The 26956-nt window shown below is 36.5% G+C and overlaps 1 protein-coding gene across 5 annotated transcripts in view; it reads right to left on the bottom strand.

Moving 5' to 3' along the window:
* LOC142341632 (protein unc-13 homolog B-like) overlaps positions 1 to 26956 on the bottom strand; it is a 238982-nt gene that overhangs the window by 106123 nt on the left and 105903 nt on the right. For all 5 annotated transcript variants that reach the window (XM_075392735.1, XM_075392737.1, XM_075392736.1 and 2 more), the window contains exons 10-11: positions 19053 to 19087; positions 1138 to 1213 (exon numbers count right to left, since the gene is read on the bottom strand). In XM_075392735.1, coding sequence (XP_075248850.1) covers positions 1138 to 1213; positions 19053 to 19087 — 111 coding nt within the window. The remainder of the gene's footprint in view (positions 1 to 1137; positions 1214 to 19052; positions 19088 to 26956) is intronic.

Here is a 26956-nt window from a genome sequence, read left to right as displayed (position 1 = left end):
AACCATATGCACTCCCGACTGCGCCATTTGGCCCTTGTCTTTGCTATGCTGCAACCGACCTCATATTAGCAACAAGCTTTACTTCGGAGTGAGAGCAATAGAGATCAATCAAAAATGAAGAGCGAAAGCGTAAAAAAGTTTTTTGAGAGGTCAAAGAATGTTCTAGAAGAAAAGCGCAAAACGGTCAAGCGAAAAATTTGCACAAAAAAAGACACACACGTTTACAATAATTGCTACGAACTTCGTTCAAGAGCAATTAAAAACAAACCGACTAACATCGAAAAAATTGCTCTCGAATGACAGGCGGGGCGTAACTTTTTGTTTATGGGGGCAACTTCAGACGATGGTAGGTTCCAAACCCCGACAGGGGCATTAACCACTCGGCTATCAGGGCCTAGTCATCGTATCTCTAACAATCGGTTTTGTTTGAACAACAAACTTAATTTCGGAGTGAGAGCAAGAGAAATCACTCAAAAATCAGGTGCGTGAAAGAGTCGCTTGAGAAGACGGATTATTATAGAATGAGCAAAAACAATCAAGCGAAAAATCTTAAAAAGACAAATTGCTCCTCATTCGAGAGCAATTAAACAGCACCAATACAATCCAATTTTTTTAGATTTAAAAACCAAGAGCACCACAATATAGCAACGCTCAGCTTACAGCTTCGCAGCTATAATAAACATAGCGCACCAGTACACTCCAAATCCTTCGAATAGTAAAAAAAAACCTTTAGAATACCAGAACTCTTCTTCGAGTCGTAAAAACCTGTTGAATATAGAATACCAATAGTACTCTCCGAATCGCAAAAAAAAACAAGAAAACCAATACTCCTGTTTAAGTCGTAAAAAAAAACAAGAACATCGCAATATAGCTACGCTCAGTTTAAAGCTTCGCAAAATAATTTCATTTATCGAAGCGCCACTTAACCTTACGATCCAGAAAAGAGTTGAACGTTTCCAGTAATCGCCAACCACAGCTTAGTGTATGAGCACTATATACAACGCCCCAATAGTAATATTCGTATTAGATAGCATGTTTTGTGCCAACATGGTACATGCACGCCCCGGGTATAGGGCAGCGAGGAGATAGATCTCAGAAAAGATGCAGAAACGATATCAAATAATGTAAGAAACCTACCAGGGGTATTGAAGTCCTCCTCGCTTTCATCACGTGTGAAATGTCCTCAATGTTACTCAACAAAGAAGTGTGTGCTCTAAAACATCCACCACACACTTTCAATTAACAATAAACAACGTCTATCTTTATCAACACCACACGCTAAAGGGCGCAAAAGTGAGGATTAGAAGAAGTCTACTAATCTCAGACATATCCCAATCAATTATTGATCTAAGCTACATTAAAAGTTCCTTCTTTCTCTTTACAAATTGAGCCCTTACTAATCTGTCGCCTTCTTATCGTAATCAACTAATCAGACATCTCTAAATAAAAACAAATCGTTAATGCTTTTGTTCACACTTTTGAGTTAAAAAGTATTTATAATTCAAGTATGCAAAATTGCATCGACTTTCTGCAGAAGTTCTATTTAACGCAAGAAAACAGAAGTTCAATGAGTGGCTAAGTGAATGGAAACAAAAGAGCACCGTCGGAAAAAAACGTTGTAAAAGGGGCATCAATATCCTTGCTTCCACAAAATCGAATATCGGGCATAGATCACGTTAATTTGGGCTATTTATTATTCTTTGGGTGCACCGAATACCACACTGACATTTCCAACTATAGAGTAACCTATACAATTTTCATCACCTTGGCATGCATAGGTAATGGGTGCAAACTTTCACTGAGACATTTTTGTGAATAGAATTCAGAAATGAGTCATCCCTTATCCATAAACCCGATTAATTGGTCTGGAAACAAAAGCAAAAGTCAAGCATTGATTGTAGCTAGCTTAAGCTAAGGGATGCCAGCCGCACATACGTAGGGGGAGGTCCGGGTTTAGGAGACCTAGAAGGAGCATCTTCAACTTTTGAGGAAAAGGGGCAAACAAGTAGGATTTCGCTGTGGAGTGATGTTGTGATGGTATTATGTCCAGCCATCTTGCTGCCTCTGGCCATTCCGCACAGTTCACTCATTCCCTCTGGTCACATTTCGGACAGCAGAATTTAGTGTTGCTACATATACGACGCAGGATTGAGTATAGGAAGGCAGTATCTTGATCTCAGTTGTGTCAGTCGGGATCTTTTTTATGCGAGGGAGCGTCTGTTCCTGCAAAAAAACTTGTGGTGGTCCCCTTTTTGATACTTTGCTGTTCCGCTCCCAGTGTATGGTGTCTTGTAGGGCTTGTCTGTACTCTTTTCGACTTAGTTGATATTTGCGTGTCTGTCATTTACACAGTCCCCATAAGTTTCATTTCGGGTCTCGTGGGACATTTGCTCGTGCAGATAGTCCGATGACTGTTCAGGAGGCTCTGATAGCTGCCTGCTGGGAACTTCTGCGGCGTCATTATTTCTATGCAAGGCTATTTTACTTTGTTGTGTAATTTTACGCACCGAGTTATTGTGCTTATGACGTTTTTATGTTGAAATCGGAGTTGGTTACAGTTTGTGTTGCTGAGGGTCGGAGCCAATATCGGGGCACCATAGGTTAGGACACTACTGCCAATATGTTATGGTGAGTCTCTAGAAAAAGCGATCATTTCAGCAATTTCTTCAACAGATAGTTGCCTTTTTGGAGCTTTGTTCATACAGTCTCAAGTGATAGCCAACTTTGAGCATGCTGTCATAAACAACTAGTACCTAAATTCGTTTTCAGTGCTATCGGTGTGTTATTGATTGAATTTTGAGGTTCGAAACTTAACGCACCAGGTGGTAAAAACAGTTTCGAATGATTTTCAGCTTTTTAGCTTCCTTGTTTCAAATCAATCTTGTAATTGCTTTCGATTGGGAGAGCTATCATGTGGAAGTTTGTCTGACTCTGGGTTCAAAGTGGTCAAGATTATAAGTTCCATGTCCGGTAGCTTCGGTTAGCCGTCAACGTAGAACCTATGAAGGCTCAATGAGAGCTATACAGACTTAATGCCCTCGAGCTTTACCAGTTGATACAGTTTCTCAGGATGAAATGTCATCGCACAAGCTATCGAAAGAATACTTTTAAAAATTATCAAGATCGTCGAGCAAAAAATTCGCATGAGAAACACACACTCACGACTGTATGATATAATTCCTTCGAACTTCTTCGGAGAGCAATCAAACGTATGAGGGGTAGGAGGATGTAGAGGTGGTGATGGTGGGGGTCGAATTCTTAGAACCAACCAAATCAAATTGTCAGGCAAAAAAATATCGACGAAAAGCTGGCACCACAAAAACGCTTCAAAAAAATCAGAGGGACTAATATAATTGCCACAAACTTATTTTGAGAGCAATTAAATGCCTACTCAAAAAACCATATGATGCAACGAAAATATTTTTTTGATCGCTATAAGAATCCGATGAGAAAAAGCGTTCTCCCCGCTCAAAGAAAACAAAACAGATTTAATGACCTCGCGATATAAAAGTTGATCCTTTTTTTCAGGGCAAAAGTCAAATCGCTCAAGCCAGAAAAAATATTTCAAGTTCGCGTGAACAGTTTTCAAACGACTGGCCAGCAGTTGGCTCTGTTGAAGCTAGGTTTGCAACTTAAGGAGGCTAGATTTAGCTTAATTGACGTGGGGGTAGTAAGGCGCGGTGAGCACGCGTGTTGATCAAGTCCTCGAGGGTATGGGTAGAATGAGGTGGAGTGGGGGAGTAATGGAGAGGGCGATGCTGGCGTGGGTGCGAAAGTTTTAAGTTTCGCGGGGGTTAAGGAGCAAAAGTTAAAAGGGCCGAACAAAAATCGATCGTTTAAAAAAATGCAAAAAAAGGCAGCACTGATTTAATTGCCACAAACCTGATTTGAGAGCAATTGAAAAATTTGGCGAAAAAATTTCATAAGACATAGACAACTACTCTAACTGGTTCAGTTTTTTGGTGGGCAAGGAAAATTCTACCAATAAATATCGTGAAACCAAGACGACAAACACACGCTAGAAAAAAAGCAGAAATAGGCAATTGAGACTGTATTTGCCTAATCATTAGGAATTCAAACAAAAGACAACTCGCAGATTGCAAGACAACTGCCGTAAATTAGAAAACAGACAGCAAAAGCACCGAGATGAAAAAAATGCTCGAACAAAAACCCGCTAGCGTCGGACGAATTGCTCACGAACGACAGGCGGGGCAATTTAGTTAGATAATTTTACTTCGATAAAGAGCTTCTATAAATTTTCGTTTATGGGTGCAAAAACATTTGACAAGGTGCAATTCGAAAACTCTACCTCCGCAGCCCTCGAATCATTCACCATTTGGCTATCCAAACCTTAAAAAATCCTCTGCTAGTATCGCTTTCACTCTAGCAACAAACTTCACTTCGGAGAGAGCAGTTGACATCACTTGAAATTAGGAAGAGAATAGAAAAAAAATCACTTGACAAGCCAAAAAATAAAAAAAAGAAAGAAAGAATTAATATCTCCAAGTACTCAATATAAACAAACCTTAACAAACATCAATCTAGAAAGAATTTCGGAGGGGACAGACAACGGGACAAATTGTCCTCAAAACTCTGCCCTTCAGAACTTCAACTATGAGATTACAAAAAACTTAAATGAATGCATACGTTAAGGAAATACATTAAGAAGTAAAGCTTTCTCACTTTCCAGTTCCATTAAGAAAACGTGTGCGAGAAAACTTAATCATGGACTCAAAGTTTCTTTTTCCTTCGAAAGAAGCCAGGCATAATCTGACAGTGCTGTAGCATGCAATAAATGTAGCACGCAAATGATATTAAAGAATTAAACCTTACAGAGCAAAAGTGTTTTACAAGCTGTCTGTTGTTAAGTATGTAAGAGTCTTTCAATTTGTGATAAAGATTACTTATGTCATTAACCGTGCAGTTGTCGAAAGTAGTAAAGAGATTCTGTTTTGCTAACAGATTAAAAAGTTTTGCGGCGCAAAATCGCACTGACATTCTTCCAGCTTTTTTCTACAAAGAGGTTCATGCAAAAGATTATAAGAATCATTTCTAGTAGATCTTTTGTTCTTAACTAAATAAATCATTGAAGTATTTTTCAGAATGTAATTGGTATATATATCCAAGGAAAAACTTGAGCATTTCGTAGATATGTAGTTCGAATGCTGATAATATCTTGTGTCTCCGAAATATATCTTCACAATGATCACGGCGGTTACGAAAATAAATAAACTTCAATTTTTTTTTCTTAATTTGAGTATTTTTTGCAACCATATAATAAAATACCGTAGTGTATTACTGGATTTATATTGCCTTTGTAGAGGCGAATTAGCAACTGCCTTGGAACGTAATGTCTTAACTTACAAATAATATCACACTGTTTACCGAGTCTCTTTTTAACAATCAATATGAAACTTGAACGTCAGTTTAGAAAATAAATTTAAGCCAAGGTATTTACACCTTTGTTTTATAATAACCGGCCAATTATCTATACTGTACTGATTATTGGAAGCACTAGCACTTAGATTTAACTGAACTGTTTAATCCAAATTAACGAGAATTTGTTTGCTAATAGCCAACTGCAAACTTCATTGAGATGCCTTTCAATATCCTCAGGTTTGCATCGAATCGATGATATAATAGTGGCATCTGGAAACAGAATTATGTTTGTGAATGTTCAGCATTTGGTAATATCATTAATATAAATGAAGAATCAGAGGTCCGAGGATTGATCCTTGTGGTACGCCACAATTTAACTTTCTCCAGTTTGATAAGCAACCATTGACTTGAACTCTTTGGTACCTAATAGATAAATACGAAGCAAACCATTTGTGACAGTTACAGCGAGTACCATAGCATTCTAACTTATGCAGCAAAATTTGATGATCAATCTTATCAAACGCTTTCTGTAGATCAAGAAAAAAACTTATTATTAAACCATTTGTGCAAGTTCGAATCCTTTCAATAAATTCGACCATGACATCAATCGTACTGTGTTTGCGGCGGAATCCAAATTTTTTATTCGTAAACAACAGGTTATGATCTAAAAAAGTATACAATCAAAAATACATAATTCTTTCAAAAACTTAATTGTTTTCATCACTATCCTTATGCAAAGGAATAACTTTGGCTTTTGCAAAGGCTCCGGGAATTTTTCCGTTAATGAAGGATGGATTAATAAGGTATGTTAAGTATGGAATAGTAACATCTGAGCTAATTTTCACCTGAACGTTGCTGATATTGCCAAGCCCGGAAGAAGACTTATCGTCTAAGTCATCAACAGTTTTTTGTACCTCATTGTCTGATGTTGGATAGAGGAACATCGACTTGTCATGAGAAGATATAGATTGGAGAGGAACATAAGGCAACTTACTTGAAAAATTTATCCCAGCATCAGCAAAGAAAATTATTGAATGCGTTTGCAATCTCACTGTCATTAGGACAATCAACACCACAGTTACGTGTTTTTATATTCCATGCTTTTACCACTTATATCATTTAAAAGTTTATAGACTTGTCTTGAGTCTCCCATGCATGATTCGAAAACATTTTAAACCTTTTCTTATTTATTCTCACTAGGTTTTCAAACCTGTAGCGCAACAGTTTAAATTTTTCGAGATGAACATTTTTCATTGTTCTCTTCCACTTACAGTGGGCGACGTTTTTAGTGGTTATTAAGTTTTTAAGTTCATTCAATATCCATTTGGGATTTTTCCTAATTTAGACTGGAATGTCCTAAGAGGGGCAAACTCATCAGTGATTTGTGGTTTCCAAAAACAAACAGTTGAAGTTATTGAAAGCTTTGTCAGCATCAGCTTCTTCAACACTTCTGAAAGATCTAAGATGCTCATGTAATGTGACCTTGAACAGCTTAACTTTCGCAGGGCTTTTTAGGAAAGATGTATCACGGAATGTATTTACTTCTGAACATTTTTGTGTGGTCTTCCATTTAATTGTCAGGGGGTAATGATCAGAAAAACTTTAATGTTCAAGAACAAAAACTTGCGGTGATACACAATTCTGCTGTATGGTATGATCAATGCAAGACATGGAAGAAATTGTTATCAAGTAGGCGATGTTTCAAAGAGTTCAAAACCATTAGACTAGATCAATTTTGTAATCCTTAATCAGCTGGTTATCTTTCAGAATATCGATGTTAAAATCTCCGCAGACAACAAAACGAGTTTCGACTGATGTATGCTTTTCCAAGAACTTATCTAGCAGCTCTACAAATATTTTTTGTTGTTATGAGGTTTATTATAGATAGTTAGGACTAAGAACCTTTTCCTGCTATAGAAATTTTAACAAACAGATCTTCCTCAAAAGAGGTTTCAGTTTCTTTGATTATGCTTAATCCATTTTTCACTTGAATCATCACACCTTCGACCCTTGAAGGTCTACATTTTGTTAGATACTGAGAGTAACCGTGTAAAAAAAGCACTTTGGGTCATCATTTTCAGATAACCATGTTTTACTCAAACATAGAACAGAGTGAGGAGAACTCAAACTTAGTATTAGTGCTTCCAATTTGTCCAGGTTCTTTTTTAAGGACCTCACATTTAAATGCGTCACAAAAACATTAAACATTTCGGGAGCTCCGAAAACTACAATTTGTATCATTGGCATTAGTGATCACCTCCGTCGAACTTTTCTCAATTGGTATAGTAGCTTCTTAAATTGCTTGAACTAATGCAGGAACTAGCGATTGAACAATATCATTTGCTAGGGACGCTGTTTCCTCTGATTCAAGAGCTGGCGAGAATTGAAATCGTTTTCGCTTAGCACTGTGAGGCAACAATGTTGATGGTTTTCATGTCAGTGTGGGCGGCTGTTTCGGCGTTTCGACGTGCTTGGTCAATTGCACTTGAGTAGGCTTCGTTGGAAAGCAGACTTGCTGAGAATTTTTGTGATTAACATAATCTTTCAACTTCGCTGTTTTCTTTACTTGTATAGCATCTGCATTAGGAAGATTCTGGTTATACATAAACAGATCTTGTCGTCTCGTATAAGCAAGTAGTCCCATTTGCTTTGCCTCTCAATCTCCTGGTCTCTCGAAGCATTCCTTAATTTGAACCGCCCGTCCCATTGAATTAGATATTCCCTTCAACCATGTTCTTCATCTCCAAACTAAATCCCTGTCCTGATGATAAATGAATTTGACGATGATCGTAGCATTCCGATTTTGATTGAGTGGATAACATGCTGCAATGCTTGATGGATTTAGATTAATCTGTAGCACGACTTTGAGAAGGTATAGTATAATTGTTAAAGCATCACCTTTGTTTTCAATGTTGTGGAAAATTAGGCATCATTTCCGCGAGTAATTTTCCAGCTCCACGGTCCGTTCGTCGAGTTTATGAACTGCATTTGTATTTACTACTATCATGTCTTGCAATTTACACTGATTTTGTTTCAGCGATTCAATATCATCATGTTCTTTAATCAGCTCAATCATCTTCTTCAGTAGACCTTTGGTCGAGGCAGTATCATCGCCTTCTATGGCTTCCACTTCCTCTACAATAAAGTCAACTTCAAAGCAGTCTAGATCAGAGTCTGTGTCCCGACAATTATCAAAGTCCATACTCAGTCCCGGATAGTTTTTATTTTAAAGAGAATTCAAACAGTATCGCAGTTAGCCTAATTAATGAGTAAGTTGGTTCAACTTCAAGCCTGCCCACCAACAAAGAGTCTAGAAGTCTCTCGGAAAAACCAAAGTACTCACTCAAGCTTTCTGCTGCTGAGATGGCTTCGCTTTTTCGTTCGCTTCTTCTGAGATGGCTTCCTCTTCTTGATGAGCCTTTCAGCAAAGAATTTCCGTGGACCGAAAAGCTCTAATTTGTCTTTATCTCCAGATGGCAAACAAAATTCTCGCTTCAGCAACAACGCAAGGATGCAGTTTTGAAAATTCGTTGATCAGATTTTGATTTTTCCTGTTACGATGAGAAAAAAGCTGTTTAAAGGCGTCAATGACAACAATTCCAGTCGATCGAAGGTCTTCGAGACAGAGCGGAGCACCAAATGGTTTTATATATGCAATAGTAGCCATGCGGTCTTTTTATTGCAAAAGAATGTCAATTAGCTCAGGAACAGGACAGGATTTTGTTTGCTTAAATGGGGTAATTGTGTTATTTATTACTTCGTGCCAAATCACCAAATTACTTTTCTTGCACAGACCACCACAAACGTTTAGAAAATTTTGAAATAATTTTGATCTCTCCGGATTTCTCACGTTGAAACTCAGACCACCCCAGTGGTAATGACTCCCCAATAGAGGTTTCCCTTCGTGGTATGACGGTCCGTTCAATGTTTCTTAGCGAACTGGCTCCAATAACAAATACCATCACATACAGTGCCGGCCTCTAAAACCCTCTACAGAATAAGAGGTAATCTAATGTAAACCGGACTTTCAGTCAGTTGGCTGAAAAAGAACTAAATAGCCTCCCGAGTGTAAGTGGAGACTATTTAATAAGTTTATCACAACAATTGGGCATTTCATCACAACAATTAATCAAGAACATAACCGACTAACGTCCGGCAAATTGCACTCAGACGATTGGCGAGTGGTTGGTTTCATCAGTAGCTACTCGCGGTTTAGTGAGGCCAGCTTTAGCGTGATTCGACTCTTTGTATTGGCTTTCTAGCCTTGTTAGTAAATAAATCAAATAAAAACTGAAATTTTTTTAAAAAAATGCAAAGTTTAAAAAATGCTTCGAGAAGTCGCAGTGAAAATGTTTTCTTTTTTATCAAAACTTTTTCGTCTCTGGAATTATGTCAATTAAGCCATCTGCAAGACTTGAAAAGCTTCGTTGGCTGAGAACGATCGTTAAACTACGAAAAGGAAAAGAAAAATTCAAAAATTTTTTCAAAAAACGCAAATTTCAACAGAATCTTGCCAATTTTCAAGACATAAAAGTCTTATTAACCATTTCATTGTCTCAAGAGACTATCCAGTAACTCTATTTTATGCTTTATATAGTTTCACTGACTCAAAGATCTATAATTTTGGAACATGATAATAATTTTCCGAAAATTTGAAAAAAAAACTTTTAACATATTACTAAATCTGGAGTCACTAAAATGCAAAGAACGCTAGAAACTATGCAAAAGCTTATCATCCAGCCTTGGAGGAGGTCCATAGGACCCTTGTGCCAGAAAAAGATGATAAAAATTCAAAATGATTCAAAAAGTTGAAAAAACTAACACTTTTGAAAAAATTTGCATGTTTTGTCGAAAAAATGCTTAAACTCGTGATGTTAAAATGTTGAAACCATTCCTTTACCACTAGAAATTATGCAATAACCTATTATAAAACGCTATATGATATTCCTTTAACACATAGGCATAAAAAACCTCAAAAAACGACAAATTTATTTAAAAAAACTTGCAAAAAATTGAAAATTAGTATAAAATCGTGTTTTTAGCGATCGGTTGTTCGTCAGTAGCCACGGGGGGAGGGGGGTTGGGTACACCAGGGGGCTGATGGGGAGGGAGGGCGGTGGGGGCAATAGTGCGGGGGGTCAACAGCGGCGTGTTTTCAATATCATCTAAGAACCGCCCTTCACCATAAGTATAAGTCACCAAAACAGTTTGAGCTCAAACAGAGCTGAAAGGCTGTAAGAGCACTTAATGCCAGCTGGGTGCTACCTGTTTATCCCGTTTTTGAGGACGAAAAGTCAAAAGCGTCAGACGAAAAATCGGTCAAGCAAAAATTCGAATAAAAAGGACAGTTGGCTGAAAAAGAAATAAATAGCCTCCCGAGTGCAAGTGGAGACTATTTAATAAGTTTATCACAACAATTAGGCGTTTCATCACAACAATTAATCAAGAACATAACCAACTAACGTCGGGCAAATTGCACTCAAACGATTGGCGAGTGGTGGATTTCATCAGTAGCTACTCACGGTTTAGTGAGGCCAGCTTTAGCGTGATTCGACTCTTTGTATTGGCTTTCTAGCCTTGTTAGTAAATAAATCAAATAAAAACTGAAATTTAAAAAAAATTCAAAGTTTAAGAAAGCTTCGAGATGTCGCAGTGAAAACGTTTTCTTTTTTATCAAAACTTTTTCGTCTCTGGAGTTATGTCAATTAAGCCATCTGCAAGGTTGAAAAGCTTCGTTGGCTGAGAACGATCGTTAAACTACGAAAAGGAAAAGAAACATTCAACAATTTTTTCAAAAACCGCAAATTTCAACAGAATCTTGCCAATTTTCAAGACATAAAAGTCTTCTAAACCATTTCATTGTCTCAAGAGACTATCTTAACCCTATTTCATGCTTTATATAGTTTCACTGACTCAAAGATCTATAAAATTGGAACATGATATATTTCCGGAAATTTGAAAAAAAACATAATTCAAAAAATGCTAAATCTGGAGTCATTAAAATGCTAAGAATGCTAGAAACTATGCAAAAGCTTATCATCCAGCCTTGGAGGAGGTCCCTAGGACCCTGGTGCCAGAAAAAATGATAAAAATTCAAAATGATTCAAAAAGTTGAAAAAACTCTTCACATTTTTGAAAACTGCTGATATTAACATCTTGGAAAACATTCCATTACAGCTATGCAGTAAACTATAATCAAACTCTAGAGCAGATTACGTGTTTTTTGAGGCTGGGAAATAATAAAAAAAAATCAAAAAATTTGAAAAAAATGGCAAGTTGCATGAAAAACTGCTAAAATTTGGAAACTATTCCATGGGCGAATAGAATTTTCCAGTAGCTTATTATCAAACCCTAGCGGAGATTTTCTGACAGATTGAAAAACCTGAATAATGACAATAAATGTCAAAAAATTGCAAATTTTGTAAAACAAAAAATGCGAAAAATCGTGGTGTTAAAATCTTGAAAAACATTCCATTACATTTAGAAACTAAATAGCAACCTTTTGCCAAACCCTAGAGTACGTTCCTCGCCTCTTGAGGCTAGAGAAACCTAAAAACTGACAAAAATTGATTAAAAAAACTTGAAAAAAATGCAAGTTTTATCAAAAAAATTGCTACAATTTGTCATGTTAAAAAATTGAAAGCTATTCCATGGCAAGAAAATTTTACAGTAACTTTTTATCAAACCCCTAGGACGTTAAAACTTGAAAAAATTCGCATGTTTTGTCAAAAAAAAAGCTTAAACTCGTGATGTTAAAATGTTGAAACCATTCCACTACCACTAGAAATTATGCAATAACCTATTATAAAACGCTAGATGATATTCCTTTAACACATAGGCCTAAAAAACCTCAAAAAATGACAAATTTATAAAAAAAAAGCTTGCGAAAAATTGAAAAATAGTAAAAAAAAAATCGTGTTTTTAGCGATTGGTAGTTCGTCAGTAGCAACGGGGGGGGTTTGGGTACACCAGGGGGCTGATGGGGAGGGAGGGGATGGGGGCAATAGTGGGGGGGTCAACAGCGGGGTGTTTTCAATATCATGTAAGAACCGCCCTTCACCATAAGTATAGGTCCTCCAAAACAGTTTGAGCTCAAACAGAGCTGAAAGGTTGTAAGAGCACTTAATGCCAGCTGGGTGCTACCTGTTCATCCCGTTTTTGAGGACGAAAAGTCAAAAGCGTCAGACGAAAAATCGGTCAAGCAAAAATTCGCATACAAAAGACCGACAGGACTAATATAATTGCTACAAACTTCGTTAAAAAAGAACAAAAATGGTCAAGCAAAAATTGGCATAAAAATACTCACACGTTTTTAAAAATTGTTTCAAGCTTCGTCCGAGCGCAGTTAAAAAAAAAGCAAAATTCTGATCTTGTAATTCATAGTTAAAGTGAACTACTTATGAAAGGCCATTAGATTTTTACAAAGTTCAGTTTCCAAAACTGAAAGCTGAAATCAAATTTCGTGGGAGGAGGTCAATGTCCACATGTTCGTTAATGGGAAAAGGGATATATATTCACTAAAAGGCTTAAGAGGCTGTTACGGTTTAATCACACTCCTCTAAAATGAGTTCAGCAGCAAAAATGCTGATTGCTCTCGAACGACAGACGAGGACGGACTCATTCAACAGTGACCTGCTTGCCTCAACATTGGGACAGTAGCATGGGTAAATTAACCAAGGGTTTAAAAATGATGTCAGAAATATTAGACATCTGGTTAAATTAAGAATGAAAACACAACCCAATTTTCGTGCATTTTTTATTCATTTTTCAAATTGAAGTGCAATGGAAAATCTTCAGGTTCCGCATATTCTGAGTGAGAGATATCAACCATACAAATCGCAGACAGCAAAAAACTCAAATTCAAATCAATAAAGCAAGCCGAAAATCTTCAACATGACCGGATGAGGACGAACGATTTGCTTTCAAACAACCAGATGGGGCTCGATTTTATTGAAGCTTGTTTCAACCTTATGGGATGGGATGGAGTAGTTAGTCGGTAAGAGAAGCAAGAAGTTCACCAAGGGGCTTCAAATGACGTCACTATGGGGTAATTATAGACCACCTATCAGACATAAATTGAAAAAAATTGGAACAAATTTCGGGTAATCTGCAGTACACGTAGAGCGAAACAACACACAAAAAAGGTCTTCAGTTTAAGTTTTAGCAAACGGCAGAATTGATCCGTTTCTATTGATCCACTGTCCCATTGATCAAGTCAATGAGCGCTTGAATTGAGATATAGAACCTCCTCAATAGGTCGAAGAAATCAGGATTCTTTGTAATGATAAAGCTTCATAGGCTGTCAACTTGAGATGTCCACTCTTGTTTGTTAGTCAAAAATATAGCATATCCGTTCCTATTCAATGCGTAACAGTTAACGAGCTTGCATCTATATCTTCTTCAAACTAAAGGCTCTCCATTTGCGTAGAATACTTCCATGCAAACTATGGATTCTTGCAGGATTGCAAAAACATAGCCGGCAGATTGCCGGAGTAGCTGCGAAAGAATAGACCTGCGTGCCATATAATAGAGATAGAAACAGATACACATCTAAATTGAAAAAAAAAATCGACGCCGCTCAAAAACTAGGCTAAAAAACATTCAGCGATAAATCAATAAAGCTTGTTAAAATTCATTTCACAGAAGCCTCTCATTAGGGACCTTTACTGCACATATGAGTTCCTTTGACCTTAAGCAAATTTAAATTAAACCTACGTTTTAAAGTGCAAAAGTCATTTTATTGAGTCAGGTAAGTTACGTATGATCAAAATCTAATCACGCAAATAACCTAAAAACTTTCGCTAAAGCGAGTGAGAAATGACGTCTAACAGATTTTCTGTTAGATTGAAAAACCTGAATAATGACAATAAATGTCAAAAAATTAGAAAAATTGTAAAATGCTAAAAATCGTGTTGTTGAAATCTTGATAAACATTCCATTACATTTAGAAAATAAATAGTAACCTTTTGCCAAACCCTAGGATGTTCCTCGCCTCTTGAGGCTAGAGAAACCTAAAAACTGACAAAAATTGATTAAAAAAACTTGAAAAAAATGCAAGTTTTATCAAAAAAATTGCTACAATTTGTCATATTAAAAAATTGAAAGCTATTCCATGGCAAGAAAATTTTACAGTAACTTTTTATCAAACCCCTAGGACGTTAAAACTTGAAAAAATTCGCATGTTTTGTCAAAAAAAGCTTAAACTCGTGATGTTAAAATGTTGAAACCATTCCACTACCACTAGAAATTATGCAATAACCTATTATAAAACGCTAGATGATATTCCTTTAACACATAGGCCTAAAAAACCTCAAAAAATGACAAATTTATAAATAAAAAAGCTTGCGAAAAATTGAAAATTAGTAAAAAAAATCGTGTTTTTAGCGATTGGTTGTTCGTCAGTAGCAACGGGGGGGGGGGGTTTGGGTACACCAGGGGGCTGATGGGGAGGGAGGGGATGGGGGCAATAGTGGGGGGGTCAACAGCGGGGTGTTTTCAATATCATGTAAGAACCGCCCTTCACCATAAGTATAGGTCCTCCAAAACAGTTTGAGCTCAAACAGAGCTGAAAGGTTGTAAGAGCACTTAATGCCAGCTGGGTGCTACCTGTTCATCCCGTTTTTGAGGACGAAAAGTCAAAAGCGTCAGACGAAAAATCGGTCAAGCAAAAATTCGCATACAAAAGACCGACAGGACTAATATAATTGCTACAAACTTCGTTAAAAAAGAACAAAAATGGTCAAGCAAAAATTGGCATAAAAATACTCACACGTTTTTAAAAATTGTTTCAAGCTTCGTCCGAGCGCAGTTAAAAAAAAGCAAAATTCTGATCTTGTAATTCATAGTTAAAGTGAACTACTTATGAAAGGCCATTAGATTTTTACAAAGTTCAGTTTCCAAAACTGAAAGCTGAAATCAAATTTCGTGGGAGGAGGTCAATGTCCACATGTTCGTTAATGGGAAAAGGGATATAAATTCACTAAAAGGCTTAAGAGGCTGTTACGGTTTAATCACACTCCTCTAAAATGAGTTCAGCAGCAAAAATGCTGATTGCTCTCGAACGACAGACGAGGACGGACTCATTCAACAGTGACCTGCTTGCCTCAACAGTGGGACAGTAGCATGGGTAAATTAACCAAGGGTTTAAAAATGATGTCAGAAAAATTAGACATCTGGTTAAATTAAGAATGAAAATACAACCCAATTTTCGTGCATTTTTTATTCATTTTTCAAATTGAAGTGCAATGGAAAATCTTCAGGTTCCGCATATTCTGAGTGAGAGATATCAACCATACAAATCGCAGACAGCAAAAAACTCAAATTCAAATCAATAAAGCGAGCCAAAAATCTTCAACATGACCGGATGAGGACGAACGATTTGCTTTCAAACAACCGGAGGGGGCTCGATTTTATTGAAGCTTGTTTCAACCTTATGGGATGGGATGGAGTAGTTGGTCGGTACGAGAAGCAAGAGTTCACCAAGGGGCTTCAAATGACGTCACTATGGGGTAATTATAGACCACCAATCAGACATAAATTGAAAAAAATGGGAACAAATTTCGGGTGAATCTCATGTAACCTGCAGTACTCGTAGAGCGAAACAACACAAAAAAAGTTCTTCAGTTTAAGTTTTAGCAAACGGCAGAATTGATCCGTTTCTATTGATCCACTGCACCATTGATCAAGTCAATGAGCGCTTGAATTGAGATATAGAACCTCCTCAATAGGTCGCAAAAATCAGGATTCTTTGTAATGATAAAGCTTCGTAGGTTGTCAACTTGAGATGTCCACTCTTGTTTGTTAGTCAAAAATGTAGTATATCCGTTCCTATTCAATGGGTAATAGCTGACGAGCTTGCATCTGCATCTTCTTCAAACAAAAGGCTCTCCATTTGCGTAGAACACTTCCCATGCAAGCTATGTATTCTTGCAGGATTGCAAAATAAACACGCGTTTCCCCAGCTCTTGATATTGTTATGTGGTTCTTCCTTTTTGATGAAGATCAACCAGCTAGTCGTTTCATGACAATTATGCTTCCTCTAAGCATCATGATATCAACAGTAACGACTAAGGAAAAATGCCAAACTATTTCAGAATTTCTTTCCTTTTTCTTCAGAACAGTCCTATATCTATAGCTGGTTTACGTTCTAGTATCAGTCTCCATTAGACTCGTCAATCGTCAGCTACCCACGTCACAGACGAATCGATCTGCTTCGAGACTGGTATCTGAGCTTTCTTTGATGACTGGTTCTTTGGTGTGCAGGGGGCAAGGTCAGGAAAAGTCAATTCCCCAATAAGCCTTTTTTGTTATGCTGCATTTAGGTAATTAATCCTCCTTCTCTTACAGATGAGCAAAAAGTTGGAGCAGTAAATAAATTCACTAAGGGGGGCTTCAAATGACGTCATTGGAGGTTATTAAAAATCACTATCACCACTAAAAGTGAAAAAATTACACCAACTCCGTTGCACTTTTCATTTGACTTTTAGTAGTGAACTGCGGCCACTTGAGTTCAGCTGCTGACTCTTTTGAATGAGCGACATTTAGATGTAGCAAAACACAAAAGTCAATCGAGCAAAAGACAATTGAATAGCCAAAACGGTCAAGCAAAAAATTTGCATAAAAAAGACCAACACGTTTACAATAATTCCATCAAACGTCGTTCGAGAGCAGCTACACCAAAACGATTTGGCTAGAATATAAATTGGTAGTACAAGAGAATCGGAAAAAAATGGCAGCTACATTGACTACGCGCTAGTCGTTCACATTATTAATGTTCATGATACAAACGTGTTCTAAATTATTGGAGAAGCCCTCCGCAGGCAGCGTAAGCCACACTATTACAATATAATAATACTCATCAGATTTACGTTTCTCATCAGATTTACGTTTCCAATTTTTATTTAAACAAATTATCTCATTTTGCTATCGTCGCCAATGTAACTACCAAACTTTCCTGACGACCGGCAAACCGAAACGCACGAAACAAATTTACGGCTTCTCAAAGTGTATTGATTGTCTATCAAAAGACTATAGCTAGGTTCCCGTTGATAACCAAATTCAGTCCCACTTCATATGATCTTTTCTAGTCAGTTCTTCAAGTATTCAAATGTATTCTCATCAAAGGGCATCAAAGCAACTCCACATAAGTAGAGATTGATTGCTTTGTATGGCGTCCACTTCACTGTATATAAAAGCATCAGTATTACTTAGCACCAAATGAGATCTAATGAGATGTTACACAAAAACATTGATGCCCTTCAGCAGTATATTTTGGCAATTAGAAGAGCAAAAGTTTAATTAATTGAATTTGGAAATGGTCTATGAGATCAACCACTGCTTTGCCAGTTATAAGCATTAGCGTTTTTTAATGCCGATAGACCTGGCCCCAGGTTAATTGTCCGGGATAATGAATCGACAGGAAGACGCTTGCGTTAATCTTACGCTATAGAATAAGTTGGTTATCAAGAAATTTGCCAAGAACTTTGAAACTGAGTCTCAGAGGTTTGAGATATTTTATCAGAAAAACCGAATAACAACCTAAGAATTGCTCTATAACGACTAGTGGGAACTCTTATCTATTGAGGTCTGCTTCGGTGGGGAACGGGATGTCGCCTGGAAGAGGGGGACTAAGAACTTCATTATCAAACAAATTTTGCATAAAAACACACACACACACACGCGTTCGCAATAATTGTTCCAAACTTTGTTCGAGAGAAATTAATAATTGGTATCTGAGCACGAAGACAGTCAATAGCTACGAAAATTGTTCCACATTCTTTAAGTATGCCAATAATAACATTGTTTCCCAACGGACCGTCGGGCGATGAGTGTGACATATTTGGCATTTTCTTCTGCAATATCTCAGCAACTGTTTCGAATTCAAAGGTTTCTCGATGCTTTCAGAACTCTTACTGGAGCTTCACCCATAGGGTATGTTGTAGATCCCCGTTCACGATTGCTCTCCTATTTTTAGTGAACAACCACAAGTTTTTCCAACTGGATTCTTGATAGTCAATGGCTCTATAAAGTTGAGTTGAGTCTTCTTTAAGATTTAGTTAATGGTGTGAAATTTATTGGCAACATTTTGTTTGATCTGTTTTGAAAGTAACTTTTACATCTTTAGAGTAGTTAACCTTTTTTTTATCTTTCTAGAGAATTAAAACTGAAATTAGATGCTCGGATCAGAGATTTGTCGAATATATGTCTCATCAATCGTGATGCAAAATCGCAACCTATTTTTCGCAACATTAACTGAAACACTTCCTCAAAAAATCCATTCTGGCTCAAGTGCAGCTGGCCAAATGAGCTGCTAAGAAATTTGGGATCTATTCTGTCCCCCAAACTTAGTGGGCATATTAAGGGATGGAAACACGTGCAGCGAATTTTCCATCCCTTAGAAATGTCTTCGAATGACTAGCTTCAAGTTGATAATGCATCTTAGTTTTTCCGTTAGAAGGGACCCCATTCCAGGAACAAATGGAACGTTTTGACGGGTTTAATATTTAATGATGAAACATTCAGTTCCCCGCACCGTTGCTCAAGCCTTATTGCTTAAGAGATCATAATTATCAGCTGTCGGCTATGCGTTCTGGGGGCTCAATCACAACATGTTGCAACAGTTTTATGTAACATTACATAATACAATATTGGTTAAATAGTGAAGGTTCACTTACCCGACCACATCATTCAAAGTGCTCTGTCTATCTCCCTGAAACACACATCCAAATTAAGTCACAATTATTAGCATTACCTCGCATTTTTTGCATTGATTTCTCAAATGCACAAAGCTAGAGAATCATGGAGGGCGCATTATATACGCAACAGAGCTCACTCTTCAAAGGCCTTGTCAAAAAGAACATTTGAGACTAGAGGTTAAAAAGAACCAACCGTTCATTTCCAAAAAAATGAGCCTCTAAATTGAGGCACACTTATGTTATTGCGCCAATGATTACTCATAGTATCTGACATTTAACAACAACCTCACTCGGGTTACCGGTGGAACGATGTGCAAGGTTTGGGTGAACGGGTGGGGGGGGGGGGGGGGTGATGTGAGCAGAGGGGTGAAGCCAGAAAGCTCTAAAAGAAGTCAATGCCCTCCCGTCGTTACCTGTTTATTGCGTTTTTAAGGACGAAAAGTCAAGAGGGTCAGACGACAAATCGGTCAAGCAAAAAAATCGTATTAAAAAAGACAACAAGACTAATAATTGCTACAAACTTCTTTTGAGAGCAATTAATAAGTAGTCGAATCCGTTGAACAGTCCTCACCTCCCAAGAAAGCAACAATCATCAGGTGTCAACTAATCAAATGTAGTAGAGTCTTTCCCAACTCTCATTTTACATAAGTGTTCATAAATTTATACGACCAGTATTAAAAATCGATTGTGGGTGCTCAATTAGTGAGCATAAAAATGTATAGCTCAATATTCATATTTACACCTCTCTTGTTATTCGGAATGGACTGAATGACTTTGAATTCACTAAAATTAACTATACAATGCAAAAGAGCACTAGTTAGCAGTTTTCCATCATTTGTAAAAATGCGTAATCTGTAACTGTTTAATTAACTATTGCAATGGAAAACTTACCTGACGGTAGTTATCAATTCTAAATATAGTCGTTGTTTTAATACCAATTGACACGCATAGCTCCTCTCGCAGCAGTTAACTATACAAATTAAGTTTACTATTTAATGGAACAGCAAGTTCTATGGTTCAATAATTTTGCGTACTGTAACCGACAAACTACGGTTGCAGAAATCCAATATACAGGAGATAATAGCTCATAATAACGTATTTTTAAAAAGTGACATTCAAGGAGCTCACCATGATTTCCAGCTACGCAAAGTGACATTTACTCTGAACAACTTTTCGAAAGAACATCAGATATAATTAATTAAAAGAAATTGTTGATTCTCAGCCCTTTCAAAACAACAAGCGATAAACCAAGGCAGTTCTAAGCTAAGCAGGGCACAGCTGGAAACGTATTTATATCAGAATCAGAATCTTGCGAGAAAGATTTCATTTTCCCTTTCACCTCATAAAAAAAGATACTTAACCTCATTTGTTCTTTCTCCGCTTAAGAAGTTGGTGCGCTATTAAATGTCGAAATAATAATCCTATTCACGGTATGTATTAAAAGATGATATAAAAACGAGTCAATTTAAAGACACTTACCCGAAAGATTGCCGGGGAAAAAAAGCCATTGATTTCCATTACCCCAATTGGCATTGGAAAAAAATACAAAAAAATGTACAAAAGAAATATCAAAATTGTACCGAACAGTGCGCGCTATTTTGATTGGATTGCGTAGATAGAAATACTCATGTTTCTTAATGAGAGGAAACCGGGATTGGTTTTAGTACCAAAAATAGATCGAATAAAGTCGACGATTTGTTATCGAACGACAAGCAGGGCAATTTGATTTAGCTTGGTGCATCCTAGTTAACTTTATGGGTGCAAATAGCACCGAAAAGGGGGAGGGTTCGAAGCTCGACCTTCCAAATGGTAGTCTGAGATCTTAACCAATAAGCTGTACTTGATTGGGTGACGACTATACGCTCATCTTTATACTAGCAGCAGGCTTAATTTCGGAATGATCTAATTCAGATCACGCAAAAAAGAAAGTCAGGAGAACGAAAGACTGTTCTAGAGCAAAAGCTCAAAAACGGTCGAGCGAAAACGTTGCAATGAAATCAGACACACAAGCTTACAATAAATTACTGTAAAATACATTCGAGAGTGATTAACAACGCGGTAACCAAGACAAATTAGAACAACATTCAAAAACTGGGCATCTAAATCTGGACTTTACGGGTCTATTTCGTATTCATTCTTGATTTTGTTATGAAACAAAAAGCATTCGCGTATTGCTCTGCTTTTAAATATTGGTAGTAGCGTTTAGAAAACCAGTACTTTCCGATTCAAAAAATCTGATAACAAAAAAATACTTAACCGATCACACTATGGGTCCGTAGAAAGTATATACCAATTATCAAACCAAAATTCCTTTATGTGCTCCTTAATTAGTGTCGCTAAAGTATCACCCAGATCATATCAAAGAACCATACCAAAGTATCACCCAGATAAAGCATATAGAGTTAATGAGACCGATCATTGCAAGCACTAAGTCAAAAAAGAAAACTAACATCAAACACAAGTTTAAAAGAGTCACCAACATTTTTTGAAAACTAGCAACGTCGAAGTGATTCGAAATAAGAGCTCCAGACTAACACCAATAAAATTATTTTATCAGAACAATTCCAAAAAAGCAAGAAAATTAAATAGAAAATCTCAAAAAGATTCAGTTACTTCTCACCAGAAACCCGAAGAGACTTTTCAGTACTCCCAATGAGGAACAAAAGAACACATATTAGCAAAACGAAGCAATTCACTAACAATTTATGACAATCAGTATTGTCAAAGCCGTAAAAACGCCAGATATCATGAAACACCTACGAAATTATGCCACATCAAAAAGATCTACCTATAAGGCCTGTCACAATTGAGCCTAAGCGACAGGACATAAACACACCAAAAAAGACAAAGTTATTAATATTCGATGCAGAAAGCGCCGAAGTAATAAAACCAGTAGCCGTCAACTGAAAAAATCAATTAGACTCAAAATTGCCTGGCTAACAAGTGGATAAGCTTAATTATTATTGAGACTAAGCAACATGACATCAAAGAGATAAACGGTCAAAACAAAAAATAACGGTCAAATACGGATAATAACGGCGAAAACAAACAAAAATTAATGAAAAGGATAGCATCAAAGTCATAAAAACTATTAGATAACCACGGAAAACATTAAAAAGTCCAATAATGCCTTATTAGAGAGCCAACAGCACATAATAACGATCAGATAAAGGGCTATTACTAAAAAAAGAAACATACATGTGAAACAAAAAGTTCACTAATACTTCATGAAAACAGTGTCAGTGTCATGGCACCAAAAAGAAACAATTACTGAAACAGACAAAACAACACCTCGCATTTTTTTTAAAAAAATCAACTTGTGTTAAAATAATGAAAACTAGATACCCGTTGATGGCTTCGAAGAACTTCAATTATGCACAATGAGGACACAACCGTTACATACAAATACCATCGATGAGAAAAATAAAAACGGAAACGGAAGTCAAATTGCAGCACGTGAAAGATAAGAAAAATCTCACCTCACTTTAAAATGAGTTTGAAAAAACAGGCTTGTTTATTTGCTCTCTTTATTCTATGATTTAAATCACTACACTAAATGTGGCTTCCAATTGATATAAAGTCGAAAAATTGTAAACAGATCTAAAAAAAAACAGCGCCTTAATATTATTCAGATCCTTTGGATTGTAGAAGCAGGCCCCCAATAATAGCCGACTGAGAAGACGAGTGCGGCTATTAGTAAAAGCGATGCGTCATAGAAATGGTGCATTACAAAAATTCATTACGCACCAACCAATCCAGTAAATTCGTCGGCATGTTCTTCCGCAAAAGGATTGGGAGGTAGCCAAAATGTAGTCCGGACGTGAATCGAACTGACAGCTTATAGATTATTTACCACCGCTTACGAAAAATATGAGCAGCTAGAAATTTTGCATTTTTATGAAATTTAGGTTGATGGCTCCGGGTGGGGACGCTGAACAACAGATGACAATTGACATTTAATACAAATATCAAGAAAAACGATACACAATTTTATAACACAAACTAAATTGACAAAATTAAGAATGATGATGCAGGACAACGAAGACATTCGCAACGATCTATAAAGTTTCAAAAAAATTAGATGAAAAATCAAACATAAACCGACTAATGTCGGAAGAATAGCTCTCGAAAGATAGGCGCAGGCGGGTGAAAAAAAAACATTTTACCCAGCCGCGATTCGAACCACTGACCTCCCGATTTATAACCAGATGCATTGACAACTCTGCTACCTTGCCCTTGTATTTCATTTGCTGCAACCGACTTTATATTAGCAACAAGCTTTACTTCAGAGTGAGAGCAAAAGAGGTCGCTCAAAAATGAAGAATGAAAGTCTGAAAAAGTCACTTGAGAAGTCATAGAATGTTCTAGAAGAAAAGCGCAAAATGGTCAAGCGAAACATTTGCATAACAGAAGACCAAAACGTTCACAAAAATTGCTATGAACTTCGTTCAAGAGCAATTACCAAGTACCCATTGTAAAATAATTTAATATATTTTTTAATCCAATATTTTTTCACGAGAGACTTATTTTGTGTTTACAGAAAAAAAACATAAACCATCTAAATTCGGACGCCTTGCTCTCGAACGACTGTCAAGGCAAACAATTTAGAATGGGCCATAAGCGAAAAGAGCAAATTAAAATTTTGCATAAAACCAAAAACAAACACGTTTACAATAATTCCTTCAAACTTCGTTCGAGAGCAATTAAAAACAAACCACTTATCAAGGAAAAACCTGAATTTTCTGTTTCGTTGAAGACGACAAAGAATCTTCGGAACTGCTAACCTAAAAAACTTTCTACACATTAGTTTGAACAGTTTAAGTGTTTCAGATGCAAAAAACCGGAGATATTTGGCCGCAGATATTCGGAAGAACAAATTGGAATCAGCATTTGATCTTCCACAAGTGAAAAAAATAAGAAAGTACTGCAGTTTTCAATTTATCTTTGATTAAAATTTTTTTTCGAGCTCAATTGAGTCAGACAAAGCTTCGCCTGAGAGCATAATAACAAGCAGAAAAAAATCACAATCGAATGATTTACCCAAACGCATTCAAATCAGCTGCTTTTCCAGTCAACGATCATTGTGCTTAAAGTAGCTCGATAGTAATTAACGAGAATAACTACTATAAAGATGAAAATACCCAAAAATGATTGTTCACACTCCATATCACCGATTTCGGTGAACAAAACTTTTAACAATACTTCAAGCTTTAACAAACTAATCAAGCAAATACTTCCAGCTCGCATTAATCAGCAATAAAACAGACCACAGAATGTGAAACAACTTTTAAGGGAGTGCCACGCGCTTTCAAATCCTATTATCCAAATTTCAACAATTTGGGACAATCAGATATCTGGAAAAACAAGTAGGTTGAGCTTCTGTGTGATTTTGAACTATTCTAATCTTTCAGAACTAGTTGATGTCCCCTTAAGAATTTGCTCGAATTTTTTTTAATTGAAAATGTTATTTCATTGAAATTCATAAAAAAATTGCTAATTTAGACGTTAGCGCTTTGTTTCGCCCATCTTTTTCAAAACACAACGAAACATAGAACGGTTGAAAAGTAATGCAGACTCACTTTTTCACAAACAATTTTACGGTTAATAATTAGGTAATGGATATTTCATTCTGACTTTCAAAAAAAAACTTTGGCATAAAACAAAGACGCAGCTGAGCGCAAGAAAATTATTTTTTATTTCTCTATTTTAAAGTCCCTGTATTTTTGAGTAAGATAGTACCAAACAAGAAAAAAACAATTAAACTTCTCAAACTAAAGAAAATGCTTATGTATTCTTTCAGGCGCAAGTTTCGACTCCTCAGAAAACAATGCTCTCAGAGAGGTTATCACCATCGTTTCTTAACAGTAACATAGATAGGTTTCAAAGTCAGATTATTGAAAAATGCACGCACGCATTACTCTAAAATATGATACAATATTTCTATTCGTGGAGATCAGTGATCGAAAAACATAATACCTAATGAAAGCAGTTTTGAGAAACTCGACATGAACTGATCCAAAAATAACAGACATTTATAAATTTTCATTATTGGTGTTTACTAGCAACGCTGAACACAATGACCACCCTCTTAACCACGGTTCATTGCCAAAAGAAACGACTAAAATGCTTAAGGATGAAAAATCTTCCCCCGTGTAGAGTTGCATTCATAATTTCTAAATGCCAAATTTCTAAATTCTAAATCTCCAAATTTCTAAAAACTAAAATATTTACATTCTGCTTGTTTCACTGCCAAAAGGACTCATTGATCAGAGAAGTTTTTTCGATTTCCTTTACACATTCTGATTTTGCAATAACTTCACTCATCCCGGAACACCTGTTTATTCAATAATTCGGTGCCAAGAACACAACTGATTCCAACTTACCTGTAAGGATTGTATGTAATCAAACTATGGTCAAATCAAATGCATTTTTCGATTTCAAGAAAAAATTCACAATATCTTTTTTAACATCGGAGCAACTGTTGTACAGCAAGAAAACTTCTCTCGACAAAACAGATGACTTTTGGTCGAGCGTGCGGTGTTAAAGGATTTAATGAGTTGGATGATGGGGAAGTACTGCGTTGCAGGGTGGGGAGGAGTGATGTGGGGGTCCAGGAGAAGAACGGCCCTTCACAGCAATTCATGTCTCCAAGTTTAGGCGAATCGCATACTAAATCGCAAGATTCTAACAGAACTGCTCAGCAACTTAATGTCCTGAGGATGAAAAGTCTGTAGTACACGAAATCCCACAAAAGACCAGCAAACAATTTGAGAGCAAAAAAAAACCTGACCTTCTAATACCCCATATCAATCTACCAAACAATACGAAATTGAAAAACAAATAATGTAAAATGGCTGTAAAATATCATTGATAAAATTCCGTTTCGATATGTTTCAGCACGACAACTATAAAAATTTCACGTTATTTAAGCCTTAAGTAAAACTCTTGAGCTAAACAGTTGATAATTAGACAAAATAGCTAAACGAGCATTGGTATGTATTCAGTTGTTCGTCAAGGTATAAAGAAATGGAACAAGTGGCCACAAGATATTCGGTTCGCAAGAAACGATAAAATTTTAAAGGGAAAACTCAACAGCTTTTTTGATTCTTCAGCATTCCGTTAAAGATTATCTTATATTAATCATGAAAGATTCCGTTAAACAGTAAGATAGGAATTTTTAAATTATTTTAATCTTTAGAAAGAAACCAAAATTGATCTTTGAGAAAGTATGCTTCACAATTAATAAAACAGAATTAAGTTAAATGAAGTTAAATAAAATTAAGTTAAATATGATATAATTGATTTAAAAAAGATGAAAATTTGTTTCAAGTATGCCTACAATTTGGTTATATTCTGAATCTGCTTGTTTTAAAACAAGTTCCTTTCCTTATTATATCAGTTTGGAGACTCTATCAACCCAGCAGTAGTACAGGTGCAAGAGGAAACTGTAGCAATAACCTGCATAAGAAGCTTGAGAAGCGACCATTTTTGACTCGGTTCCAAGTAACTACATTTACTGGTTGGAGTTGAAGATAAAGTTGGCCGGACAGCTTTACGTTGCGACTTAGCAATCATAGAGGCCAGCTGCGCTTTTTCTAACCACCTCGAACGAGCACGTTTTAACTTAACAAAATTTTTCAACATTCTAGCTTGCTGTTTATCTGAACATTTGTTCAATTTATCTGGTAAACTTTTCCAACGGGGTGGCTTTGTAACTCGTTTTTCGTCAATTTCATGCAGTTTAGCGACAAAAGAGCACGTTTTGGATTCCTGCATTCCTCTAAAAGCTCGGAAGTAAAGGTTGTTTGGGTTAAAGCCTCGTCTGAAATGATAATAATGTCGCCTTTGGTCCAGAATTTTAAGAGACTCTTGAGTTTTCGCAT

The sequence above is a fragment of the Convolutriloba macropyga genome, chromosome 6 (genome assembly GCF_964194025.1).
Source record: "Convolutriloba macropyga chromosome 6, txConMacr16.3, whole genome shotgun sequence".
Lineage (NCBI taxonomy): Eukaryota > Metazoa > Xenacoelomorpha > Acoela > Convolutidae > Convolutriloba > Convolutriloba macropyga.
This window is presented reverse-complemented; position numbering and strand designations above follow the sequence as displayed.